Source organism: Suillus clintonianus (genome assembly GCF_016758775.1).
Source record: "Suillus clintonianus strain FC179 chromosome Unknown DEU56scaffold_6, whole genome shotgun sequence".
NCBI classification, from domain to species: Eukaryota; Fungi; Basidiomycota; class Agaricomycetes; order Boletales; family Suillaceae; genus Suillus; species Suillus clintonianus.
Window position 1 is genome coordinate 328577 of NW_024539230.1, and position 22788 is coordinate 351364.

Here is a 22788-nt window from a genome sequence, read left to right on the forward strand (position 1 = left end):
GATCTGTTGCTACTTGCCCTTTCAATTTTATTACTTTTCTTATACTTCCTCCACCTACGTAAGCTACTATCTCTGGCCCAGTGTTACAAATCATGATGTAGCACGCTCATCCTTCTCTCGTTTCCTTCGCACAATAATTTTTAGGGATGATACATATAGCTCACAGTGTTGTATTTTTTATTCCACGAAAAATGGACTCGAATTCGAAGTGTCACCGGGCCAGAGATCTAGATGGTACGTTTATGTAATAATAATATTTGTAATCGAAGACTTGAGTTACCTCCACGTGTTACGCTCTTACCATGACTGCGTAGTAAGAATGTCGACTAGAGTATGCAATCAGGCCCAGGCAATCATACGGAATGCGGATAAACTTGTGCAAGAGGACAGCTAGACTCCTTCTGTGCCCATCCCATGACCGTCAATGTGTCTGATATAGTTCCCTTTAGTCAACCTCACATTGATGTTTTGCTTGCGCATGTTTTCATTTTCGGCGGACTTTAAAGCATACCGGCACGAGTATACATTGTACAACCAGTACATACGGAACCGTTGCGGCAAGCGTCCTGCACACACAACGCGCGACTCCGAGACCTTTTCTCCACCTCACGGTCCCCAATGACACGGTACTTTTCCGTGTGCTATCTTGCATATGCACTCTTTGCAAGCCTCCCATGTGTTCTCGGTAAAGCGGACACGACGGTGAACAACAAAACCATTGACCGAGTGAGTCGTAACATTTGTGACGTGTGAGCAGGAACACCCTTGTTTTTGGGCTTGCTTCGCTTCACCGTCAGTAGGAAAGCCAGAATCTCATTATATTCATCCAACCAAGACCATACAGCTTCGCACGCATTCAATATTTCCTCCATACATTGATCAAGACCTGCAAAATCGGTGAGACAAGGATGTCATACCCAAAAAATAGAGTCTTACACCTACGTAACCTTCAGTTGGTGGGATTTCGGCGCGGATGCATATATTGTGAGCCCAGTCAGTTTTCAGCGACTACTCGTATTCTAATTTCATTTAGAACACCAACAAACATATTCGTCTCTCGAGCGCCCGCGCATCTCAAATGGTGCGCTAGACATATCACCCAAACCTATCTTTAATTCATAGTTTGAATTAGGGATGGCTCTGGTCACGCATGCCACTGACTGCTTCTAATTTCATCATCGAGGTAGAATTCAAAGTAAGTGCCAATATCCTGATTTGCAGCATGTCCAAACGGGATGTTAGGTCACCGGTGAATCATCGCACCTGTACGGAGATGGAATGGCTATTTGGCTCACAAAGGACCGAGCTGAACCAGGCCCTGTATTCGGCAGCAAAGGTTAGTTCTAGTCTTTCCTTGGTCACCTTGATCTGACATTGTTCCCCTCGCAGACAACTTCGAAGGGCTCGGTATCTTCTTGGATACGTGAGTCACCTAACGAGCATCTTTCATGTTGTTCTTCTTACCTGTGATGCAGTTATGCAAATGCCCGGCATCCTTATGGCTTTCCCCGCATTGTTGCGATGTTGGGTGATGGCCAGACGCCCTATGACCAAGCACATGATGGTGAGGCCAACAGCCTAGGCTCCTGTGCAGCCAATTTCCGCCGTACGAACGTGATCACGAAGCTCAAGATCACTTACTTGAAGGATACCTATCTTGATGTGCGTCTGGATACTTGCGCTGTCATAACTCTCTTTCTCATGCAGTTGTAAGATAGGTCAAGGTCCACTACCGAGCCTGTGCGCATATCTCCTTGTGAATGGAGAATTTAAACTGACAAACATGCAGGGGATGACTGGTCTGACTGCTTCCGCCTCACAGGCATCAGTCTTCCCTCCGCTCCATACATCGGCATCTCCGCAATGACAGGCGAAGTATTCGATTCCCATGAGTGCGTATTGGATTCGCTAACAAATGTCTCCCGCTAACACCCCCTCCTTAGTGTTATCTCCGTGACGACGTGGTCTGCCATTCTATCGGCCTCTGATGCGCAGCGCAACAAGTTTGGCAGCGGTAGCGGGAAGGGTGCGTTCTCGCGTAGATCTGGGGCCGAGTCACAAGGCGGCTCCTGGTTCAGCTTCATCTTCAAACTGCTGCTCTTTGTGGGCGTCTGTGTGGGTGCTACGTATGGGTATAAGACTTACGCGCTTAATCAGAGGAGGGGTTATGGTGGCTCGGCATTTGGGGGCTTGGGTTACGAGAGCCGGAGGCGGTTCTGACAGTTTATGTCGAGCTCATGTACATCTTGACTTCATTCAATGCAGTCCGAAACATGACGAAATGGGGTTTGCAGGTCTTAGGGACCGAATTTCGATCCAATCAGAATTGTATCGTATTGATGTCAGTTGAGCTCAGTGTTGTACGGGATATGTATCTACTACATACTATCTACTAAAGTGTAATGCCGATGACAGAAAAGAAGAGCTAAGTACTACTACGACTAATGCTACGTAAAAGATATACAAGAGGCAGACCATGAGCGAGAGGACGTAGGTATGTAACCACAGAGACGCAAACACAAATTGGTGATGAAAGAAAATACTACTGCTACTAGAAGATCCCAGAAACAACAGAGATAAGACACAATGAACAAAAGGATGCCGAAATACAATGAGATGTTGGGTCATTTTGGTGATACATACGTCACAAGACACAGTACAACAGTCTATACACCATATCGTGCAGCGAGGCGCTCCTGGATTACAGGAGGGAATGTTGAAACCTGTGCAGCCCAACCTGCCTCATCGTGGTGCTTGAAACCAGACAAAAGTTGTTGGAACATCGAATTCAGCTCCGCAGAGGGTTGATGCCACCTAATGATGGCATTGCAAAACCAGAGAAGGCTCTGCATTAAAAGAACAAAAAGTCAGTATTATCGCACACTCAGGAGTAGTCACTTCGACAGACCTTAGCAATGCCCGCTGGGTTGGTCTGCACAAGGGTGCATAGACCGCGGAACGCAGAGTCTTTCTCTTCATTATCACGAATCTCATACAAGGCCAAGCACCATGCTTGTGCAAACTCGGGCAAATGGGGAGCGACAACACCGGGGTGCATTAACCCGATCCTTCCAATGGACACGGCGGCGTTCTCGTGAAGGCTGCGTGGGGCCTTCGGGTGCAACAAGATAGGGATGAGACGTGCGATGAGAGGGTTTACCCATTGCTGGAACTCCGGGTCGTCTACATAACGTGTTTAATGACCCCATATTGAGCACGGGTAAGTCTACTCACCACGCCCATAGCGCAACGCGACTTCCCCGACAGACCAAGCTGCGTTATTGCATGCACTGATGAACTCGACCTTAGGCTCAGGGTCAAGCTGTTCGATAAGCTCCGCCATAATGGAAGGCAGATGAGGGCGCAGGAGCTGGAAGCAGCCCATCGCAAGGTCTCCAACGAGAGCATACGCGCTCTGACGTACAGGTGCCTGGGGGTGCTTGAGGCACACCGTCAGTAGCTGAAGAAGGTTCGGATTTGTCTGCCCAATGAGAGACTCTAGATGCATGCCCATGCCCTGTGCAAGGCCCGATAGGAGGTCCAGTGAGACCACAAGGAAGGATTTGTCAGGCTCATCGAGTTCGGGGTTCTGCTGGTATGCTTGGTACTGGAGTAGAGACTGGTGGATAATGTTCACGCAGCGCTGGAATACGGGTAGTGCGTAAGGGGAAAACGCCGGTCCCATGGCAATGGTGACGGACGCAATGCACTGGGACACCAAAGTATGAGTATCCAAGTACCAACAGCTCGATCAGCGACATACCTCGAGAAGCGGAATCAAATCATCGTCATCGTCCGACAATTTGGCCCATCGAGATGTCAGAGGGGGCATCAATATTTCCACATAGGCGGGATTCTGCAATGCCCTGCCGACAGCATCCGCCAATGTACCAACAGCATCATACAGTATGAGCGTGTTCTTGTGCTGATATTTTTCAAACGCAAACACCAGATTCCGGAGGACGGGTTCCAAATAGGGTACAAGCTCGGGCCCGGCATCTTCCTCTAACGTTGCGAACGCGCTACATCCTGCTTCTTGTACACGTTTGTTGTCGTCCAGGACCATTCGCAGGAGCTAGAGTCTTCTAAGTCGACATAATCACATGCGAAATATAAAATACGCACGCCTTCCATTGTGGGGACAAAATATGAATTCTTATGCTGCTCCGATATAGGCTGCGTACACCAACTTGCATACCGGCCCAACGTCCAGCAGGCGATTGATCGAACAAGGGGCTAAACAATTATTTCGTCAATCGCCCTACAAAGTAACGTAGCAACAGCATACCTTGGGGTCGTTAAGTGTGTTGATTAGATATGGAACGAGGGTTGTCAAATGAGGCTCGATTGCATCGATGCAGCCTTGTGGAACAAAGTCAATAGGCGGCCATCAGATAAGCAAGAATTACCAGCACCTTCTGCCATTGCACCTAGTGCCAATATGCCACTTTCCCTCTCTAACCACTCAGCACTCCAGAGCTTATTCTTCAACGGACCAAGAAGCACGTTCAGTAACTCGGACCCAAACCTCACAGCCAGCACATCCAGCGCAGCAGCAGCGCATTTCCTCAAGTTCCACTCCGTAGACATCTCATCAGCGAAATCATCGTCATCGAGATCGTAGTCGTCCTCATCCTCATCATCCAATGTCTCCTCTCCGTACGCCCCCCGTTTCCGCTCCTGGCCGTTAGCTTCTCCTTGATCCCGGTCCAGACCGTGTGTTTTACCCCCGTAATGTCGTGGCTTGATGTCGGATTCCTTGTCAGGGACGCTGGTATCTTCTGTGTCGCCATCAAGCCATAGAAGATCATCCTCTCCGTAAATCATGCAATCGAGCAATACTGGAGCAACTCGACCTAGGAGAGGATGGAGGAAAGCTGCAAGGTCAGGATCCTCCGCGAAAGTGAGCCAGAACTCGCAAGCTTCGAGGGCCACACTTTCATTCTTATCTTTGGTTGAGTATAACATGTACTCGGCGACATTCGACATTTCCGGCATCAACTTCTCGGGGCGGGCTGCAAGAAGCAAAACAAGAGCCTGGCAGACGTGCCTTCGGACAGATGGATCTTCGTCAGATGCGCGCTTGAACAGGCAGGCGATAAAAGCATCGATGTGGGCAAAGAGGGACTGAGAATTGATCGGTACGAAATATGAAAGACAGGCAACGGCATGTGACCGCATTTTCGGCATCGGATGCTCTGATAGCACGAGGAACTTGGGGATCATGTAATCCAGAGGACGTGTTCCGTTAATCTCAACGTCCATTTTGCGAGGGAAATCTTCGCAAGCTTTCTCGAAAACGCTGAAAGCAGCCTGCATGGTAATTTTCAGCATTTGCACTTGAATATTGATACAGATAATCATGGAATATAAAACATCGCGTGCTTGGGAAATGTTCGAGCTCAGCATAAAGTCACGTTCAATTAAATGCGACATTCGAAGGAGGAGAGCTTCTGAAGAGCTAGAGCTGCACTTCGCATGGGCTTTGCCCTATTAAAGGCGGTTTGAAACCCATAACGAAGCACTTGCTTCGACGCGATCCCATGTTCCAGCCCCGGAATATCATCACACGGACACTCACCTCCTGGAGAGCTGGATCAGGCGAATCTAGCATATTCACCAACTGCTGCAAGCAATCTGGCCAATTTCTAGGCTCAAGAGCACCGAGGAATGCAACAATATCATGACCAGCAGCATTCCTTATCAAAGGAGGAGAGCTGATGAAGGCTTGGAGAACAGCCGACTTTGCATATTCGGCCACCTCCGGAGATACGCCAAGGAGCAGACGCGCGTTGTTCTTCAATAGATACCCAGCTATCGTGCGGATTTGGTCTTCCTCTTGGGGGAGAGCGGTTAAGATGTATGCCAGATATGCAATATAATCTGGTACACGTGTAAAGGTGTTCAATTTCTATTTAAGCGGATGTTAACGCGCCGCAGATCATTGAAAGGAAAATTCATACATGAGTGATTGCTCGCTGTACATTGCCTTGTGTATCAGTTGAGTCGCGTATAGTCTGCAGGATCTCCTGTAGACCTGCAGGCTGCGGCGTCCAAGTTGACATCGTGAAAAGCCGTGAACGCGCGTTAAGTTCAGATTTAGGGGAACGCGCCGCAAGAAAGAAAGGGCTCAGTCGGAACTCTTAACCAGTGGCAAGAACCCTTTCTGCGTTCTCCCAATTTACTTTGTGTACCCTTATTTGTCCTCGTGCGAACTGATAGGCGTAGTACACAAAGAACGTCACGCTTGTCACGAAACTAGTACTCCTGAGACTCCCCGGGGATCGGGAAGCATTAGCAGTACGTAGCGGTCTTCTAGACCTCCATTTGAAGCTGACTTTACTGAAGCTTCCTGATAGCCAACCAGCAAGGGGATGTGGCTTGTACTTTTGGTTGAAACTTCCTTGATCATCGGCGTGATGGCGACAATCATTTAAATCCTGTTTGACAGCGCCCACAGACTCCCACAGACCTTCGGCATACAGCCTGTCACACTTTCACCGAAGGACACGTACACCAGATTCTCTCGTCGCCCCTTGCCATTCTCAAGTTAAGCTTAAGCTTCATTCAGGGGCCGTAACCCGGCGCTTACCCACAAATTGGTCACAGCACTCCAGCGAGAACTCGCGACGGTGTAGTTAAATAGCCTCACCCAGTGCGGCTAGACTGGTGGGGCAGCTCAACAACGCCCACTACATAATACAGTCGCCCACGCCTTAGCTCCAAGCTCCAAGATCAGTCACACTGAAATTATCTGTTCAGCGGCTAGCAATAATTTGCCGGTCAATTCCCAAAGTGACTGGAAAGCCCCGCACAAATCACGAGGAAAATACACGCTGAACAGCGCTGAACCGCATATGCTAGATCAAGCTACTTGCAGTGTAGCTCATTGCCACTTTGAGCTGGGAGGACTCAGGACAAAGATGGGAGATGTGTTCGTGCGTAGCCACAAAATAGTGCCATCTTGCAGTTTAGTACGAGCGCGTCTCACGAAGCCGCCCCAATGCGCGCGCGATTCGGCGCTTCTATTGTGATTGTGAGCGCTGAAATTAAAGCAGGTAGTGTTTGTTCATAAGTGAATGGAGAATGTACATGCCAAAGAAATACCAAGCGTTACCAAATGGCGATCATCGATCAATCGATCATGGCTTGATCATCATGAAGATTCATTTCTGAATTCTCGAGATACAGGCCGTAGTCAGACCTATAGAAGCAAGACAGTGTACATAGTATTGTCCATGTTTCGGTATATTACCCGCCCTATGCATATTACAGAAAATTGCTTTAGCCCAGATTCATTTACAACCACGAGTGTTCTATCGCGTAGCTCATATCTATGGAAGAGCCAGCCACCTCTCAAGCAACATTGGGAAGTTGGGAGTACCAAGACCAGTAACTGGGTCCCACCCAGCCGTAGCGTTGTAACCTTCAGTACCACAGCCCGGGTTTGACCCTGTGGTAATATCATTGAAAGCACCGGCGAAATCAGCAGAGTAGATCTAACATCATAAATCATTAAGTGAGACAGGGATAAAAGGGGCGGGAACATACCGTAGGGTTGATGAAACCAATCGGGCCCTTCCCTACAGCGAGACGGGCATCGTTGATCATCGTGAAGATGGCGCCACTGACTGGTGAAGAACAGGAAGTTCCGTACACAAGCTCGAATTGACCGTCGACAGCGACAACGTAATTCTGATAAGAGATAATTTTAAACCCTGATAGACTACTGCATTTTGAACAGACACTTACAGCTCCGTTGGCGGAAATGTCAGGGAAAGCACGAGACTGATAGTTGGCTTTATTCGACTGAACACATCACATTTACTCGGACACTCACCATGCCAGTCGAGTTCCAGATAGTTGGGGGGTAGTTGGGGGGATAATTCTCCAGATAGTAATCGACCGCGGTCTTCTGATATGAGGGCATCGCGAAGTAGTTACTGAAACCTCCTCCAGAGTAGATAACTTCCATGCAAGCCATTTCAGGTTCAATAGCCGCGACACTTGTGTTCGGCTTGACCATGGTAGCACCAACAGACGTGACGTAGGGGCAGCTACCAGGGAAACTGGGGTTGAAGATCATACCGGTTGGAGACTGAGTGCCTGTTGTCGTGTGAGGGATGGAAGTAGAAATTCAACTCGGGGCATACCATTGGGGTTCAAGCAATACCCGCCGTTACCAGCAACACCATAATCTCCAGAGCTGTACAGGACAGTGACGCCCATCAAGCCAAGCTTCGCATATTCTGAACACTGGCGCGCAGTATAGAACGGAGTGAGATCAGCCTCGTTGTACCCGTACGATGTTGAGATGACGTAGGCGGGTGTAACAGTGCCACAGTCCTCAGGACCTGTCACACCATTAAGTTTATTGTATTGATGATCCAACAAAGACGAGCACTTACCCTCGTAACCTCCTCCGTACGGGTCAGGATATTGGGCATCTTGAGTGTAATCGTCACCGCCCTCGAATGTACAGTATGAACCATCGATGGCGTCGAGAAAGTTGTTGAAAGAAGCCCCTGTCATTGATGAGGTTAGCGATATGTTTGCATAATTTTCTCCTGTTCTCATCCTACCTTCGACCATGTCACCAGTCTGGTAAAGAGTAACGTTCTGCTTGCCAGTGACCAAAGACATTCCATATTGGAGGTCGAGGTCCGACTCGCCGTTGTATCCGAAACCTTGGTACTCGGTCTGTGCATACCCTGCAACATGTCTTTTTGGTTTTGATTAAAGAAGAATGCTTAAGGTAATCACCTCCCGTCAATGGATACCATGTATGGCTCCTTTCCGAGGAGATCAGTAGAGTAGTTCATGGCGAACATTTGTAGGTCGGATTGCAAGTACGCCTGAGGAGTGTATTCCACTGGGTAATGAATTAGCTCACAAGGCGGCCCACGGAAAAGAAACCATACCGATGCCGTAGCTGTTCTTCTCAGTAGCGACAGGCTCGTATACGAGACCATACAGAGCCCTCAAGCAGATAGGAGTGATGTACTCGTCACACTGCTCAAGCTCAGTCACCAACTGTGAGATAGAGCCAGCAGTCTTCGGGGTGATTCCTACACCGGGTTGGCCAATCGCACGTGCAGGTTCCGGCTCAACACCAGATCTACCCTTAAGTTTCGCATCGAAGTGAACGGTAGGTATGACAAAGTCGACATGAGTACTAATGTGCTCGGGGAGATTATAGGCTTCGCAAGCTAAAAAGTGGCACGTGAGTACCATAATAATTTCCTCTACAAAGATACTGACCGACGTGCTCCTGTCCGGAAACATGGGTGTAAACATGATACTCAGTGTTCATAAGCCGTTCCGCTTCCTCGACCGTGACATCGACTTTGATCCAGCCCTTGGTGGAACTCACGCGGATGCGCTCGCTTGCTAGCCCATTCTCAATAAGCCAGTCTCTGACGGTGGAAACGGTTTCCTCTGAGGGTGAAAATTTTCGGGAAATCTCCCCTGCAGTCCAGTGCTTTCCATAGTTGGCCGACTCCGGGTGAGAGACGTCGTAAAGATATTCATCGATGGACTCGATGTTACTCTGCTTCAAAGCAATGCGCAGAGGAACGGTTGCCGCACTCTCGTGTCTTCGAGTGTGGGACCATCCGACAGGAATGGCGCTGCGTTTCTCATGCACAATATGTGAGCTGAGAGTGGGCTCCGCCAAGGAGGCTACTGCGAGGCTGAGGGTGACAAATGCGGCCAATGAGCAGCGCATGACGATAGAGACGATCAGAAGCTGACAAGTAAAATCAATCGTCGGCCATTTCTTTTATAACATTCTCGAGAACGGGAAGCAGCATGGATGTGTGCCAGGATTAGACCGTAAGCACGCGAAACAGAGCCTCCTCGATGAGACACCCTCCCAAGTACTCCCACACTGGGAGCTGTTTCCCCGAGCAACGCATGGATGAAAGGCTCTTAGATAATGCCGCCCACAGTCCGAGGAGAGACACCAAACAGGTCTCTGCAGACTGGTTAGTTGAATGAATATCATAGATCAACCTCTTTCTTGGACAACTTGGACGAACTGTTATGAATGCTTGCAACTACCAGCTGTTCAGCGAGCACCTTTCAATGAACATCACCTATAAGTTGCCTGGGAAAGACGCATAAGGTAGCTTGCACATATAGCACAAGGAAAGGTTCCCAGAAGTAGACCTGGACATAAGTAGAAGCAAAGTTGTGCCGCCGCATCTGGTTGTGGAAAACGGTGCACCGCCACACAAACACTCTTGAGTTTGTCCAAGGCATTCATCTATTCATCATCAAACAATATTAAATTGGCATGATCACAATGGACTGGAACACTCTTCCAGACAATTTACCGGTTCCCGTAGATGATGGTGCTGCAGATCATCTCAAAGCACAGCACGAGCTCGCAGAGATTGATCATATAATTCTCCCAGCTACCTCCGGTCCCTTTGTCAATATCTACGCGGAATCTTTCGAAAGACCGGTTCTTTTATTCATATACCCTCGCACAGGGCAGCCGGGTGTGCCCAATCCGAATGGATGGGATGATATTCCCGGTGCTAGGGGATGCACGCCAGTAAGGAGCCAAGTCACCATGTGTTTCAAGCGCGAGATCTCATATTCTTTGACACCCGTAGGAATTGTGCGGTATCAAGGATTCAGTCGAATCTTTCCTGCAGCTAACGCCTCGCCCTGCAATTTTTGCTCTGAGCACTCAGGGTACTGCATACCAGCTAGAGGTGGCAACCCGTTTGAGTCTTCCATACCCGATATTGAGTGATGAGAGGCTCGAGTTGACTCGCGCCTTGCATTTACCTACTTTCGAAGTGGAAGGGCAGACGTTGCTGAAGCGTATCACTCTTCTTTTTGACAAGGGGAGAATAACGGGATTGCAATACCCCGTATTTCCTTCGAATCAGGCTGCACAAGACGCACAGAAGCTTTTTGACCTTCAGTCTTGAAATATTTTCTATTGTACTTATCAATTCCCCAGTATTTCTTTGACATGATTATGGAGGTTTTATGTGCACCTAGAGCATGATGCTGACTGCCAGTCAGCCGATTTTGCGTGATTCTAGAGCTGAAAGTTGTCAATTACAGGTTTCCTGACGACCTAGTAGTTGTCAGGAAGGCTTGTGAAGAAATTTCTAACCCGCAGACCCTGCATGTTGAGCTCGTTGGTATCGCGCGCCGGTTCATGTGCTTGCGCGGAAAAACCTTCTCACTCAATTGCGCAGCGCTGTGGTCGGGCCGGAAGCTAAATCATGACGAAGTGAGAACTGCTGAGAGAAAGCCAAGAAGTGTGTACATTTTTGTTCCAACGGTTGCATGTGTGCCGATTCCGAAAATTGGTGTTATGATAATACTTGCACGTGCACGGGTTTCTTCAACATTGTTAAACGGTAACCAGTGTCCTTCGCACTAAAAAGTATCATATGCAAGATACAAGCCCGGAGTTGGTTATCATCCAACAACCAGTGTCACGCCGCAAGCGCCTACCGTTACTTTAACTCGGTCGCGATTCATCTGCTTTTAACTCGGGACACAATCATGATGTACTCTCGCGAAAGTTCGCGCCTTCTGGCCAGGATGCCACCAATGCCAGTTCTTAACTTGCAGAAGTTATCACGCAGCCTGGAGGCCATCAAATATATCTTCCTGGTCTTGCTATTGGTCAATTTTCGATCTTTACCGTTTGCCTGGCACAGTGAGTACGAATTCGTTTTTACCCGTGATGTCCACCAAACGCACTGACTGCTTTGAGTTCGCGTATTCCTGCCGGTCCTACGACTCCGTCTTCAGTATTACATCCTACGACTTCGCATCCTGTTCAAGCCCAAACAAGTCGGCGCAAAGCTACTCACGGATTGGGGCGAGGGTTTATGTCCAATTGGCGCAGACCCCTTCAAGCTCGTGAGCGTTCAACATGGCTGGACGAGTACGACTTAGTCCAAATCTCTCCTGAAATGCAAGCTCACTTGACTTTAGGTGTGGACGATGCCGATTATAATGGACACCTCAGCAATTCCAGTTACGCGAAGGTAAGGGCTCAGCCATCCAAATAACGCATTAATGGAAGACCCACTTTGTTTAGGCCCTCGATGCAGCCCGCCTGAAATTGGCTCTCAAAGCCTTCCCTGCATTTGCCAGGAGTGGTGGGTGGATGGCTCTGGGCTGTGCGTCAATTTCACTCTGCATAGTTCTCGATGAATATTAATTCCACATGTAGCTACACACTTTCATTTCATTCGAGAAATACCGTTCCTTCGGAGCTACGAAATAAGACAAAGCATCGGGGCATGGGACCACAAATGGGTGAGCACTTAGCGCCTATACACAGAAAACTGTCTAACATCGGCAAGATGTTCATTGTTGCTCGCTACGTCTCTTTCCCAAAGAATAGGCGTAGTGATGTCACCTATAACAGAGACTCGGATGGGAACAATGGCAATGGGGCCAGATCATCAAGGACACCGATAACATCAAATGACTTTCCTCGGATTTTGCTGAGCACACCTGCGGAAGGCTTAACCACCCCTGGGACCCCCGGTGATGCGACCGATGAGGACTCCAACCTTCAAGCAGGAAAGACGGCAAAGGCAATGAAAGCCCTGGCTGCCGCCCAGTCAAACATGCCTGAGCCCGACGGTGCCGTACTCCACTGTGTGGCGATTTCATGCATTTGCTTCAAGCATGGTCGCATTACAGTGCCTCCTGGCGTTGTTCTTCCATGTGAAGGTTTCTCGAAACCCCCCAGTACCGCTTCCGCCGCGCCGTTCTCGCCGACGAATCCCCCCGCTCACTGGAAGAAGGTACAAGCACTGCGCGTCGGTCCATCAGGCAGTATGCCTGCGTTTGCTAAATTCCTCAAAGGAGGCTGGCGCGATGTGCCTGAAGGCGAGAGGTGGTGGGAGGATGTGCTAGATGGGCCGATAGAAGCGCAACGAAAGGCAAATCTCGAAGTCCTTGATTCTCTCAGGACAGGGATGGAAGGAGCGAGATCCATGGGGTAGTTACTTAGAAAAACTATTTATATCATTGGAAGCTAGCTCAACATTCCTACAGCCATGTATCTCATGCCTTGCCTCAACCCTGATATTAGGCGGGGCTATAATACCATCCCAAGACTTGCTTTTTTAGTGAAGGCGACCTAACTTACACGCGGATCAGGTCTGCACATTATGTGGATGGTATTGAACAAGTTGCCGCCGGGCACATGAGCCCCAATTTATTACCAGTCCAAGTTTACTCAATTCAAGTTGCATAGATGGCCCGGGTTGGGATATGCGCTCACCTTTGCTTGTCGGGTAGTGCCTCGGAGACGAAACAGTGGCCAACAATATATTGCCAACCCAGCACTTTCAATCCCTGGCCACCCCAATTGAGTGCCCACTCAATATGTTTTTGCACTTGGTATATGCGGGGGCAACATAGAAAAACAGGATCGGCCATGGCACATTTAAACTCCACACTTCTATCCTCCCACCGTCAAACTCTACAATAACATGGTACATGCTATTGTGTTATTGTCATACCATCCCCACCGGCACCCTCGAACGATCGCTGGGTAGGAGCATGGACCTCAGGAGTCGGCCAAGTCGGCCCGTTGGGTCGACAAGACAGCAGGGGAGCCAATTGTATTGGGTTAGTGTCATATGTTCTGATTGTGAAGGAATGTTATCTGCTAAGTAGTACCTGAGGTTAAACCCGCTGCATTTAGGGACCAAGGTGTACCTTGCAAGCAAGTCTTTGTTCTTCAATCAGTGCTTGAACAGCCCATGGTGAAATGATAGACGATAGAGTGGCTATGGCCAGCAAGTCGTCGTGTCATGCAGAAGATATGAAAGGAAGAGTTGTGCTGGCCGGTGACATTACACACCCTGCGTGCCAACGTAGATCATCCATGTGACCTGGAGCTCCGAGTCTTCCTGTGGCGTCCCGACAATTTGAATGCGTCGGACTGGTAATGAAGCTACTTATCAATGAAGCATGTACAATGGAATTCTACGACAAACGTCCTTCTATCTGCCTATGAGACTCTCAAAGGCCACATAAACGAGACTCAAGCCCGCCATTTCCTTCCAGTGTCTTCCTAACTGCCACACAATCCCAATCCAATCTCCACTTCAACACATTCCCGGTTTATTACCTTTCTGATATTCACACCTGGCCAGTACAGTTTGCCCCTGCCAATGCCAGTTGTTCCGCAGAACTTATTGTGGAGACAATCCATACTGTCAGCCACTAAAAAGATCTTCTTGATTTTGTTAATGGTCAATTGTCGGTCACTACCGTTTGCCTGGCACAGTGAGTACATGTTGTTTTTCTTAGCTGTGAATGTACACAAAGACGGGCCTGTGATATTCAGTTCGTATCTTCCTACCATTCTTGCGACTTCATCTTCAGTACTACCTCCTAGGGCTTCGCAACATGTTCAAGCCCAAAAAGGTTAGGGCGAAGATCCTTGACGATTGGAGTGAGGCTTTATGTCCAATTGGCACAAACCCCTTCGAGTTAGTGACCGTTCAGCACGGCTGGGCGAGTACGTTTTATTCTAATTCTCCCATGAAGTTTATATTCACTTGGCTTTAGCTGTGGACGAGACCGATTACAATGGACACCTCAGTAACTCCAGTTACGCGAAGGTAGGGACTCGGTGCGCCCGGCCGTCCAAGCGATGCAGCAATGAAAACCTCCTTTAACTTTCTTTTCAGGCCCATGATGTAGCCGCCATGAAAATGATTCGGGAAGGCTTCCCTGCATTCACAAGGAGTGGTGGATCGGTTGCTCTGGGCTGTGCGTGAGCTTCATCCCACGACATTCTTGATAAACAGTCATTAATTTTCCACATCTAGCCAGCCACTTTAATTTCATTCGAGAAATACCGGTCCTTGCGAGATACGAGATGAGACTCTCCATCGGGGCATGGGACAACAAATGGGTGAGCTTTAGGCATTTTCAAATGAAAATATCTAACGACGCTTGAAAAGATGTTCATTATTGCTCGCTACGTCTCTTTCCCAAAGAAGAGACGTGGTGATGGACGTATGGACCATCATACTAAGTCTACTTTAGGTCAGCAACTGGGGGCTCCAATGACATCACTTTATTTTCCTCGAATTTTGCGCACTCATGCAGAGAATTTGGCCACTTTTCCGACCCTCGGCGATGCGAGTGGGGGGGACCCCAATATTCAGGCAGAAAAGACAGCACAGGTAACGAAAGGCCTTGCTGCTGTACAGTCAAACACGAATGAGCCCGACGGTGCCATACTTCACTGTGTGGCCACCACATACGTTTGCTTCAAGCATGGTCGTATCACAGTGCCTCCTGGCATCGTTCTCTCATGCGAAGGTTTCTCGAAACCCCCCAATACCGCTTCTGCCGCGCCGTTCTCGCCAATGAATCCGCCCGCTCACTGGAAGAAGGTACAAGCACTGCGCGTCGGTCTATCAGGCAGTGCGCCTGTGTTTGCTAGATTCCTCAAAGGAGGCTGGCGCGATGTACCTGAAGGTGAGAGATGGTGGGAGGATGCGCTGGATGGGCCGATAGATGAGCAGCGAAAGACAAATTTCGAAATCTTTGATTCAATCAGGAAAGGGATGGAACAAGCCAGATCTCTCCGGTAACTACTGTGTAGAAGTAATTCGTATGATTCAAATGTATGATAGTCCAATCCAACATAGTCCACAGACTGCGATTTGCGCACAATATTACTCTACTATCTGTTGTACACATAGGAGTCTACATATGATCGGCTTAAGTAGCCACTTGAGTATCTTGCGCCCTACTAGTACTTTGCCCCTGATTTGCATTTTGAGAAGTGCCATCCTATAGGCCTATGATGTTCCTTCTCAAGAAGTCTATCCTGCGGTGTTGAGCATGCAAGTTGTGAAGACATGAACCCTTCCCCACTGTATCATCAGTCCGGATCCGAAACCATGAGGGTACCTACAGCCCTGGGAACTCAATTGTGAAGTGCATGGTCTGGTGCCACCAACTGCTCCTGTACTCATGTCCGATTATTTTTTTACTTGCGACACCCAACGACCGGGGGCTCTGTAATTGGGTATGAAGAGTACTACCTGGTTGCGCGTTTATGACAAGTTACAGTAAAGCATAGCAGGGCTGTGGTTGTCGGCTTCCATGTCTGAAATATGTTCATGAAGGGAGATCTACATGTCTAGTCACCTCTTCAAATTCTACGGAAGGAGTAACCACCTCGCAAGAAGCTTCGGGAAATTGGGAGTCCCCAATCCAGTGACTGGGTCCCAGCCAGGAACGGCAGTGTATCCAGCAGTGCCACATCCTTGGTTTCCGCCCATGGTGATATCGTTGAAAGCACCAGCAAAGTCAGCCGAGTAAATCTTCATTACAACAGCTAGTGAGAAAAGGAAACCGTGATCTGAGGCAGGTACTCACAGTTGGGTTGATGAATCCAATCGGGCTCTTTCCAACTGCTAGGCGAGCATCATTGACCATTGTCAAGATGGCTCCACTGACTGGGGAAGAGCAGGACGTTCCATAAACCAAATAAAATGCACCATCAATAGCAACAACGTAGTTCTGTCTACTGTTAGCATCGGCTGGCGGGATCTCAACGACGAAAACTTACAGCTCCGTTGGCAGCAATGTCGGGGAAGGCACGGGACTACGATAGGAGATTAGATGTTATTAACTATTTCTTGAGCAGCACATACTGTTCCTGAGGCGTTCCAGATATTAGGAGGATACTGAGGGTAGTAGTTTGTCAGATAGTACTCGACCGCTGACTTCTGGTAATCAGGCATCGCGAAGTAGTTGCTGAAACCACCTCCAGAGTAGATGACTTGTTCACATGCCCCTTCTGGCTCGTAGACCGTCGAATTGGGGTTGACCTGAGTAGCACCAACAGAAGTGATATAGGGACAAGTTCCCGGGAAACTGGGGTTAAAGATCATGCCATCCAGGGAATAAGTTCCTACGGATAATATTAACATCTTGCCACATGGATGCCGGAAGAATTTACCGTTAGGCGTCAGACAGTAGCCACCGTTTCCAGCAACTCCATAGTCACCAGAGCTGTAAAGGACAGTAACACCCATCAAGCCAAGTTTAGCATACTCTGCGCATTGGCGGGCAGTATAGAAAGGCGTCAGATCAGCTTCGTTGTACGCATAAGAGGTCGAGATAACATTAGTAGGTTTTGCAGTGCCGCAATCTTCAGGGCCCATGTAGCCTCCGCCGTATGGGTCAGGATAAACGGCGTCTTGAGTTGGATCGTCTCCACCATCATAGGTGCAGTACGTGCCATCGATTGCGTCGAGGAAGTTGTTAAAAGAAGCACCTTCACGCATTTTCAGCAATATCCCATATGATATATGAAAGCACCCACCCTCTACCATGTCTCCAGCTTGATATAAGGTGACTGGCTGCTTAGCGGTGACGAGGTTCATTCCGTACTCAAGGTCGAGATCAGATTCACCGTTGTACTCGAAGCCGGTGTATTCGGTTTGTGCATAGCCTGGTGAGGGGTTAACTGTCAGAATTCAAATAGCCGTGATTCTTACGAACCTCCATCTATTGACACCATGTTAGGCGCAACACCAACAAGGCCGTCGGAGAAATTGCTATGAAACATATCCAAGTCGCTTTGCAGGTAGGCCTGGGGGGTGTACTCCACTGTCTGCTGAGTCAACTTCGTGCACCTAATGCCATGTTGTATAACTTACCGATACCATAGCTGTTCTTGTCGGCTGCCAGAGGCTCGTAAACCAATCCATACAGAGCCCTCAAGCAAATTGGGGTGATTTGTTGATCGCAAGCCTCCAGTTGATTCAAGAGACTCTGGATCTCTCCGGTGGTTTTCGGGTAAACGCCATGTCCTGGCTGTCCAATAGTGCGCCCGGTCCCATCGGGGGAGGTGGAGCCGGAGCGCTTCGAGATCTTGGCGTCAAAATGTACGGTAGGGGTCACGAAGTCGACATGAGGCTGGACATGCTCAGGCAAGTGGTATGAATCACACGCTACATAGCTGGTAAGGTTCACGACATTATAAGATCAAAGATACTGCTCACCAACATGCTCTTGGCCGGTTTCGTGACTGTACACATGGTACTCAGTCTGCAAGAGACGCTCAGCTTCTTCTACAGTGGCTTGGACTTCGATCCAGCCTCTGTTGCGAGTGAGCTTGGCACGGGAGGAATCAAAACCATTCTCTTCAAGCCAGGCACGGACGGCTCCAATGCTTTCAACGCTAGGCGAAAACTTTCTGAATACTTCTCCGGCGGTCCAATGTTTGCCATATCCCACAGACTCCGGATCAGAGACTTCCATTAAGTAGTCACCAATTGCGTCGATGTCACTCTGCTTCAGAGCAAACCGCAGAGGAATGACAGCTGCATTGTCGCGTTTTCGGCTGTATGACCATCCAGCAGGAATGTGCGCACGTCTCTCGTGAACGCGGTAAGGCGACAGGAGCGAGTCGGCAGAAGCCAACAGTCCAAGGGCAAGGACCACAAAGGATGAGAGTAGGCGCATACTGATGATCTCGAGCGCATCCACCGAGAAAGTCTGTCAGGGATTTATAGCATTAATCGGGTAAAACATGCGCTTGAAACCCACAGAATGCCAGATAGAGATAACAAGACAACCATGCGTGCATTCGCTACTCGATGAGGGATCCATATGTACCATAATGCCTAAGAATATCCATCAGCCGCATTCTCACAGATGCGTTGATTGATCACGATACCCCCAACGACCTGCTCAGCTCCAAGTGGATCATTTTTCAAGCTTGTCTGTGAAAGTAAGGTCGGCGGAATCAATCACACCTTCACATGATGAAGAGGAACAAGGGGTGGAGCGTTATGCTTCCTATTCTGAACGTCATGCCGCTCGCCATCATGTGTTCGAATGTACCCGATGCGGGCCCGCGGCCGCCTTATGGACTTAAGCAGGTTTACCATTGCCAAAAGCTAGTCCAGAATATTCCGCGGTCGCTGTCGCATCAGATATGCGAGCATGTTGAACGAACAGGTGATCCTGTGACCATGCATGCCCAAGGCCATGGCAATAATAATGATGCTGGATTGTCGCACCATGAGTCTGCAGGACGAGTGCGAGCGAGAACGTCATATGATCAGAGCTAAACGGTAAGCGAACCAAGACCTCAAGCTCACATGAATGATGAGGATGACTCAGTCAAATATTGTTTCCCTCTTTATCGTGAACCAACTAGATGAGCAAAAGTGCTGCACGATTGCCGGTTCCTGAACTCACGACACAGCGATTGCAGTCTACACGACACGGCGATTGCAGTCTATGGCCTGCCATCGTGGCAATCCAGTGACCAGTCTCGTTTGCTCCAGGCTTAGCCAACACAACGACTTGGAGCGAGAACCACCAGCGTCTAATCCCCTGCGTAACTGTGGTGAGGTTGGGTGGAGGCTTTCACTTGGGAGGTGTGCTGAGGTGTCGTAACCCCATTAATATTGCCAGTGCGCAGTACGGTGACTATCATACTAGCAGTTGAGACGAGAAGATTATATTTTTGGTACAATGATTACGGAAGGACATATGGTGGATGCCGTTGTCAATTTGGAGTTGTTAGCCATGGAGTTTGAACACACAACTTCAGCGCTTCAGCACTTTTTCAAGTAATATCTCCAGCAAAAGCCGCAACTGCCAACTGCTGATTAAAACGACTACCGACACCCAAGAAGTCGATATCATAACCTTTCATAAATATTAATAATGACGCTGCATTAACAATCCTTTGGACCCTTTGAGCTCAAGCATGATAAAAATGCCCCCTCTGAGACCGAAACGTACCACCAATGTTCTCATACGCCGGCGGAGCCTCCCCCGCCTCGCTCTCCATTCCCGACATCAGCCGTTCATACTGGGTGCTCCGCCCCACAAGCGTTTGAACGAGCGTCCCGCTGTGCCCCGCCGGCGAGTGGTTCTCTGCAGACGACACGGCGGAGTCGATCGAGACTACGCGATTTAACGAGATAGGCGTGTGCATTTCGCTGTTGTTCGGACCGCTGTGCGCGCTGTGGGCAGATTCGGGGCCGCATGGACAGGATACGCGTCTGCTGTCAAAGTCACGTTCTAGCACCTCATAGTACCTGGGTAGAGATGTCCACGCTGGTGTACAGTGGCACTGGAAACACGATTTGTTCAAAAAGGTGCGTTGGAATGGAATATATGCAAAGAACTTACGGATAAGATGCGCACAGGCGTTTGTATGAGGATGTCAAATAGCTTCGGCTTATTTGTCTTCGGGTCGGTCACCTCGTCGCCACGCTCGACGCGAAGGACAATCTTGAGCATGTGATTGATGGTAATGTTACTCTTTTTGTTCCGGTTGGAGAAATGAATGAGAGAGCAGTGTGCGGGAAGCTGCAGTTCGTGGTGGAATGTCCATGGCCCTGGACCCATGATAGCCATGGCCATCTCGTTCTCGTTGTCATTAGCGTTCAGGAGTTGGTGCAGGGGTGACTTTCGGAATGCCTCCGGGTCGTCGGAGATGAGAGGGAGTAACGGCTGGCTCTCGCCGTCAACCTCTTGTCCGAGTGAAAGCAAAGGTATTCGGTGTGGAGGCTGCGAGCGCGCGGTCCGCTTCGTTTCTGTGTGGTAATCAATTCGCTCTGCACATTTATACTTTAGGTTCCACAAAATAAAGCGCAAGTACAGTTACTCACCATCGATGTGGACAGATATTCGATGCACCTTGGCTTTCGTGAAAGGCATGATCGTGAGATCAATAGGTATGGTGCCGCCAGTGGGAAATCTGCGTCCCGATATTGCTATCAGATACTGCAGCTGCGACTCCCACTGACGTTCTATGATGATGTTTTCCGAGTCCTCGGTATCCTCTTCACAAGGTGCTGCAACCACAAGGACCTCGCGTTGTGCAGTCAGCTTTGGTGTAAACGCCCCGGGTCGGTGAACTTCAGCCTTCAACCTCCAAATCATGGATCCGTGATCGCATTCGATGGTGGGAGGTGAGTTATTAGGTATGGTAAGTGAGATGGGATAGGTATATGTTCCTGAGGAGCGAGAATAAGCGCACAGCCGTACGAGGCGACATATCAAAACCCACCTTTCTTAAATTCTTTCCAACCCTCCCCCACTTCTTTATGTTCTTCCTCCAACCCTAAGAGTTCTCCCACTTTTCCCAAAGCGAAATGATGCTTGTGTTTCTCATTTTCATGTGACGGCAGTTCCAGCAACTTCCCCTTTCCCCTGTCCAGCGTCCTCCCTCGTTCGTCATCACGATTTCCACTCTTGCTTCTCATCTGGGACTCAGCACGTGGGGAACGCGACCTCACACGCTCCACCATCGTGTCGAACACGTTGGCAACAGCAGAAAGCGAAAACCGGGCATGCTTTCGCCCACGATGGATATCGTCGTGCGGTGCTGCAACATTGCTCGGGCTCTGCAACTCTACAGGAGATGTATGTGTGTGGGAAATAAACCGGGATGTCTGTCCAGACAACTCATCGTTTTCAGAGATGTCTTCAATACTTGGTCGACGGGAGAGGGAAATATCGCGGTACGAGTGTATGCTGGACGCAGAAGAGCCACCAGTGGGCGTATGAAATGATCCATGATGGCCTAGACCAGTTAGGTGTATAGATCGTGAGAAATAAAAAGCAGCCAGAAAATGACATACTCGGTTGGCCTGCCTCCAAGTTATTCCTGAGCGCTTGTCGAAGCTCTTCGAGCGTCTGGGCTGGGCTATCTTCTGGTCTGGGGTGACCAGAATATTGAGAAATCAAGTCCGAGTGCGAGTCTGTGGGCGAGGGACGATGGTCTACAATAGACGAGGAGGAGTTCAGGGGTGGGCTATAAGGGGGAGTAGGAGGAAGGTGGACAGTTTCTTGGGGGTGAGGTCCATGGCTGTCGCGTTGCAGGACAGTGTTATCACTAAAACAATGCCCACTTATTGAAGAAGAAATTTGACGCGGATCCAGGCTAGCGCTCCTGGTATGGAATGCTGGACTTGGAAGGCTATTGGAATGAGGCACGTGTTGTGGAGCTGGAACAGAACTGTACTCTCCGGTGGGCCGGACTTCAGCATGGTCGTGGTCACGGCCTGGAAGACCAGGGCCAACCGAGGCAGTACGTCGGGCGGGCGGCGACGAGGCTGCTTGAAAGAAGACAGTAGATGCAGAAAACACCTTGTGCTGTTCTGTCACCTCTATGCGACGCGCACCAACCCCTATGTGCACACATCAATGATCCGTTTTATGATTCTATGAAATCGAAGTACACGTACCTTCATACGACGAAGTAGTAGCTTTCCCCTGCAGTTCAATCTCAATGCTTGAGATGCGAGTGGGCTTCACAATGTTCAGAGTGAGCAATCCGCGAACCATCGCAGGCGCTGCATTGTTTTGGACGTGGTCTCGGCCAGTCGGATCGGAGGTGCGAAGGAAGACGACGGACTCAGTTAACCTGATGCAGAGAGTGTTCTTCTCGTGCTGGGTGCGATTCTGAACCATTTTATCAGTTGGCTAAGTGCCGCACTTCCTGATGGGCCTCCTGGGACGGTATTTACAAAGGTGAGCTAATGGGGATGCACGAGGCAAAACGCAATCAGTGATCTGCAAGAACCTTGGAGCGAAAACAAACGTGATATAAGATTTGGACGGCAGAACAGTGTCTGGCCGTATATCGTGACTCGTTGAGCGTCTACCAGTACGGATCCAGACTCGGACTTGAACACTTTGACGACTCGTCAGTATGGTAGTACATAAAAATCTTTCGGGGTTGAGACAGAAATATCTTTGAGACAAAAAGTGCCCTTACTA

The 22788-nt window shown here is 49.2% G+C and overlaps 8 protein-coding genes across 8 annotated transcripts; 4 read left to right on the forward strand and 4 right to left on the reverse strand.

The window, feature by feature from the left end:
* Positions 1-618: 618 nt before the first annotated feature.
* DEU56DRAFT_751859 (legume-like lectin family-domain-containing protein) lies at positions 619-2220 on the forward strand (the record flags this gene model as incomplete). Its single annotated transcript, XM_041349591.1, has 11 exons — positions 619-726; positions 758-897; positions 954-984; positions 1034-1081; positions 1133-1195; positions 1243-1336; positions 1390-1423; positions 1476-1662; positions 1719-1740; positions 1790-1892; positions 1944-2220. The coding sequence occupies 11 exons, from the start codon at positions 619-621 to the stop codon at positions 2218-2220; spliced, it is 1107 nt and encodes a 368-aa protein (XP_041213731.1).
* Positions 2221-2666: 446 nt separating this feature from the next.
* DEU56DRAFT_976963 (transportin-PC) lies at positions 2667-6148 on the reverse strand (the record flags this gene model as incomplete). The annotated part of the gene is made up of 9 exons (XM_041359628.1): positions 5964-6148; positions 5582-5911; positions 4410-5490; positions 4289-4362; positions 4126-4236; positions 3764-4075; positions 3235-3709; positions 2909-3183; positions 2667-2846 (listed from the first exon to the last, which is right to left on the reverse strand). Exons 1-9 carry the CDS (start codon positions 6063-6065, stop codon positions 2667-2669), a joined length of 2940 nt encoding a protein of 979 aa, XP_041213732.1. The 5' UTR covers positions 6066-6148.
* Positions 6149-7334: 1186 nt separating this feature from the next.
* Positions 7335-9727, reverse strand: DEU56DRAFT_726678 (peptidase S8/S53 domain-containing protein; the record flags this gene model as incomplete). The annotated part of the gene is made up of 10 exons (XM_041347937.1): positions 7335-7499; positions 7552-7695; positions 7753-7788; positions 7841-8106; positions 8154-8354; positions 8409-8525; positions 8583-8722; positions 8764-8872; positions 8922-9209; positions 9262-9727. The coding sequence occupies 10 exons, from the start codon at positions 9725-9727 to the stop codon at positions 7335-7337; spliced, it is 1932 nt and encodes a 643-aa protein (XP_041213733.1).
* Positions 9728-10243: 516 nt separating this feature from the next.
* On the forward strand, positions 10244-11019 carry DEU56DRAFT_774022 (peroxiredoxin). Its single transcript, XM_041351600.1, has 2 exons — positions 10244-10561; positions 10623-11019. Exons 1-2 carry the CDS (start codon positions 10298-10300, stop codon positions 10944-10946), a joined length of 588 nt encoding a protein of 195 aa, XP_041213734.1. The 5' UTR covers positions 10244-10297; the 3' UTR covers positions 10947-11019.
* A 298-nt stretch (positions 11020-11317) lies between these two features.
* Positions 11318-13180, forward strand: DEU56DRAFT_774024 (uncharacterized protein). The gene is made up of 6 exons (XM_041351601.1): positions 11318-11692; positions 11750-11923; positions 11974-12026; positions 12080-12161; positions 12215-12300; positions 12348-13180. The coding sequence occupies exons 1-6, from the start codon at positions 11536-11538 to the stop codon at positions 12996-12998; spliced, it is 1203 nt and encodes a 400-aa protein (XP_041213735.1). The 5' UTR covers positions 11318-11535; the 3' UTR covers positions 12999-13180.
* Positions 13181-13833: 653 nt separating this feature from the next.
* On the forward strand, positions 13834-15853 carry DEU56DRAFT_475486 (uncharacterized protein). The gene is made up of 6 exons (XM_041346405.1): positions 13834-14292; positions 14354-14527; positions 14578-14630; positions 14700-14781; positions 14841-14926; positions 14976-15853. The coding sequence occupies exons 1-6, from the start codon at positions 14178-14180 to the stop codon at positions 15612-15614; spliced, it is 1149 nt and encodes a 382-aa protein (XP_041213736.1). The 5' UTR covers positions 13834-14177; the 3' UTR covers positions 15615-15853.
* Positions 15854-16187: 334 nt separating this feature from the next.
* DEU56DRAFT_868674 (peptidase S8/S53 domain-containing protein) lies at positions 16188-18504 on the reverse strand (the record flags this gene model as incomplete). Its single annotated transcript, XM_041355509.1, has 9 exons — positions 16188-16352; positions 16408-16551; positions 16601-16636; positions 16686-16945; positions 16994-17311; positions 17360-17488; positions 17539-17646; positions 17697-17990; positions 18042-18504. The coding sequence occupies 9 exons, from the start codon at positions 18502-18504 to the stop codon at positions 16188-16190; spliced, it is 1917 nt and encodes a 638-aa protein (XP_041213737.1).
* Positions 18505-19626: 1122 nt separating this feature from the next.
* Positions 19627-22785, reverse strand: DEU56DRAFT_774037 (uncharacterized protein). The gene is made up of 7 exons (XM_041351602.1): positions 22254-22785; positions 21648-22196; positions 21074-21589; positions 20673-21020; positions 20191-20618; positions 19798-20131; positions 19627-19739 (listed from the first exon to the last, which is right to left on the reverse strand). The coding sequence occupies exons 1-7, from the start codon at positions 22477-22479 to the stop codon at positions 19714-19716; spliced, it is 2427 nt and encodes an 808-aa protein (XP_041213738.1). The 5' UTR covers positions 22480-22785; the 3' UTR covers positions 19627-19713.
* Between the last annotated feature and the right edge of the window lie 3 nt (positions 22786-22788).